Source organism: Argopecten irradians, chromosome 12 (assembly GCF_041381155.1).
Source record: "Argopecten irradians isolate NY chromosome 12, Ai_NY, whole genome shotgun sequence".
Lineage (NCBI taxonomy): Eukaryota > Metazoa > Mollusca > Bivalvia > Pectinida > Pectinidae > Argopecten > Argopecten irradians.
The window spans coordinates 22,931,112-22,933,772 of NC_091145.1; the positions used below are offsets into that span (position 1 = coordinate 22,931,112).

General features: G+C 39.9%; 1 protein-coding gene across 1 annotated transcript; it reads right to left on the minus strand.

Moving 5' to 3' along the window:
• LOC138336328 (uncharacterized) lies at positions 1–1,898 on the minus strand. Its single transcript, XM_069285771.1, has one exon. It carries the CDS (start codon positions 1,408–1,410, stop codon positions 655–657), a length of 756 nt encoding a protein of 251 aa, XP_069141872.1. The 5' UTR covers positions 1,411–1,898; the 3' UTR covers positions 1–654.
• Between the last annotated feature and the right edge of the window lie 763 nt (positions 1,899–2,661).

Consider the following 2,661-nt stretch of genomic DNA (forward strand, 5'->3'; position numbering starts at 1 on the left):
TGGTGATGGCTTTATATTACTGATAACATTAAGTCATTAAATCATTGGCTCAGAAAAGTTACATAAATTGATTTATACCAACGATATTAAAGAGACACCTATATTTCATTCAGTGGTACCTGGACGTTTAAAACACCACTTAATAAATGTTTTATGTCATCAAGACTGGTACTAAAGTAAGCATTTTAGGGGATTGCTTACTAAAGTAAGCATTTTAGGGGATTGCGTCCTTGGCGTTAAACAGGTAGATTGTTCCATATACACAAGAGTTCACAATTTCATACAATATTCCTTAAACTTCATTTTAAATATATATTAGTTGACGCACCTTTCAATACATTAATAAATTAAATAATTTCACCACAGCACGTACTGTATACCATGAATATATATATATATTATTCAGTTCAATTTGATAAATATAGATAAAGATATATAAAGGCACTAGGTATACACTGTACATATAGCACAGATGAGCACATATAATCTCGTATATCTTGACGGACGTATTTTCAGCGAAATACTGAAATAGTCGGGCGCCATCTTGATCTGTCCTTCATTCAGACACAAAACATTATCCATGATGATTACGATATCACGATGAATCCTTCACCAGGGGTTAGCCCCATAATCCATCTTACACTGATAGTGTCCTCAAGTGGGTTCGAACTGCGTCACGAACACTGTTGGCAGTCCAGAGGAATCCCCCATTGTTGTGTTTGAGCGTTTGTTTGTTGACTGAAGGTTCCGAACGTTTACGACTTTGTCCGCTGTGGACTCACGGCTCAGTGTCAATGTTATAGGTGGTAAGATCAACTTAGGCGTCTTTCTTCCAGATCCGTTAGATGGTGCCACAGGCTTCCGCCGTACTGGACTGCTCGATTTAGCTCTTTTATTCCTAACAAGTCCGAGGAGATCTGGAGTCTTCATGTTTCTATCGAACACTTCTGGCTTTTTCCTTTGTGATAATAACATTTCCGCCTGTCGTTTTCGTTTTACTTCCGGTGCCATTTCCACCAGCTGTTCGCTTATCTGAGGATCCAAGTCCGTACGGTTAACTCCCTGACCATATTTGCCATATCGTCCATCCCAGGACGAATCGTTATCCCGTTCCTTGGAAATTCCTTCTAGCACGTGCTTGTAAGCTAAATGGTCCTTGAGACATTCTCGATAAAACGTTGTTTCTCGTTCTGATTTCATCTCAAATAAATGTTTTGCTGTGTCGACCGTCTTAAGGGCCACGTGAAGTCGTGACCCTTCCGAACGGTTAATGACTTCCGCCATTTTGCTCCGATAGTTACATTTCCTTTTAAGGTTCTCCATCCGGGACTCTGTGTAGAATCCGCCGGTGTAGTCATCATAGAACACCTTCTTCTTCTTACTCATCCCATTATCACTGCCGAAATTCATTCTGACGACTAGAGGTCCCTGAGTTATCACAACGAACGGTCGTCAAACTTACATGGTTGTCAGGATTGTGTTTTTGAGTATTGAACTGGAATCAAATATCACACTAAAAACCAGCTCTCATATATTAAAAATCATTTTAAAACTGAAGAAATTCCGGAACTTGTCCGGCTCGCTAGGACACATAAATCGGTGTAGAGAATGTCTCTCAGCTGGTTACCATCCACTCCTCACCACACCGGTGTACACAAGTGACGTTACTTTCCGTTACTTAGACCTAACAAAGTCCGTCTAATTCCCGACATTGTTCCCCGACTATAGACGCACTGATCCTTGGCCAGAATACTGGGCTAATGCGCCTTTCAAACACTGCGCCTGCATATCCGATCTACCTGTCCCTCTCTGTCGGGTATCACCGGTAAATATTAGCCACCCAGCATTGTATACTCTACATATTAGTGTATTGATTAATGATATACAGGGGAAAATGATCTTTTGTCAGGGTTGTGTGATTGTGCGCTAACGGGAAAGGGGCTCTATGTCAGTGGTAGCTCAGGCGTGATGTTACTTATAAGAACTTTAATTCACTTGTTGAATCAACTAAACTCTACACATGTTGGTCTGTATGTGTGCCTTTTAATAGGTATTTTATAGGTAGATGATATCAGTATGAACCATCCGCTCCAGGAGTCGACATATATGTACATACAAAATACACTTGGTTATTATCAAACTTGTTAGAAATCAATTGTGCGTTTCTAAGCCATTGTGTCTAGTTTCCATTGATTTAAATGTATATACGATTTGTACATGAGACCCAGTGAGCGCCCGTTTTATACATGTGCTACGTAGAGAAATTGCTTATGTCCTTTATACACAACTGCCTGGGTTATGCAATAAGGCAATCCTTTGGTAATGACCCATGAGCCGATATATTTCTCTTCTAACGTCTTCGTTATTTTATTGGTACGCCGAACCAAACATAAGTCCATCGAATAATGCTTTGGCGTCATTCACACTTGGATGAATGATATGAAACCATAACCAATGGTATTACTTCTGTTTCATGAACACGTCCTTTGATCTCCCATTCCTTTAGATACTGCGACAGCGGCGGAAAAAGTGTAACCAGCAGACCCGGAATAACGGGTGTAGGGTTTCTGGTGATAATGGGCGTAAATGTAGAATAAAAAAGATGTCGCCACTTTTTATCTAGAAATAATTCACATATTCATATACTTTTGTTTATTTTAC

Excerpts from the sequence above, each read along its gene's own strand:
- LOC138336328 (XM_069285771.1), bottom strand. The coding sequence starts at position 1,410 with ATGAATTTCGGCAGTGATAATGGGATGAGTAAGAAGAAGAAGGTGTTC.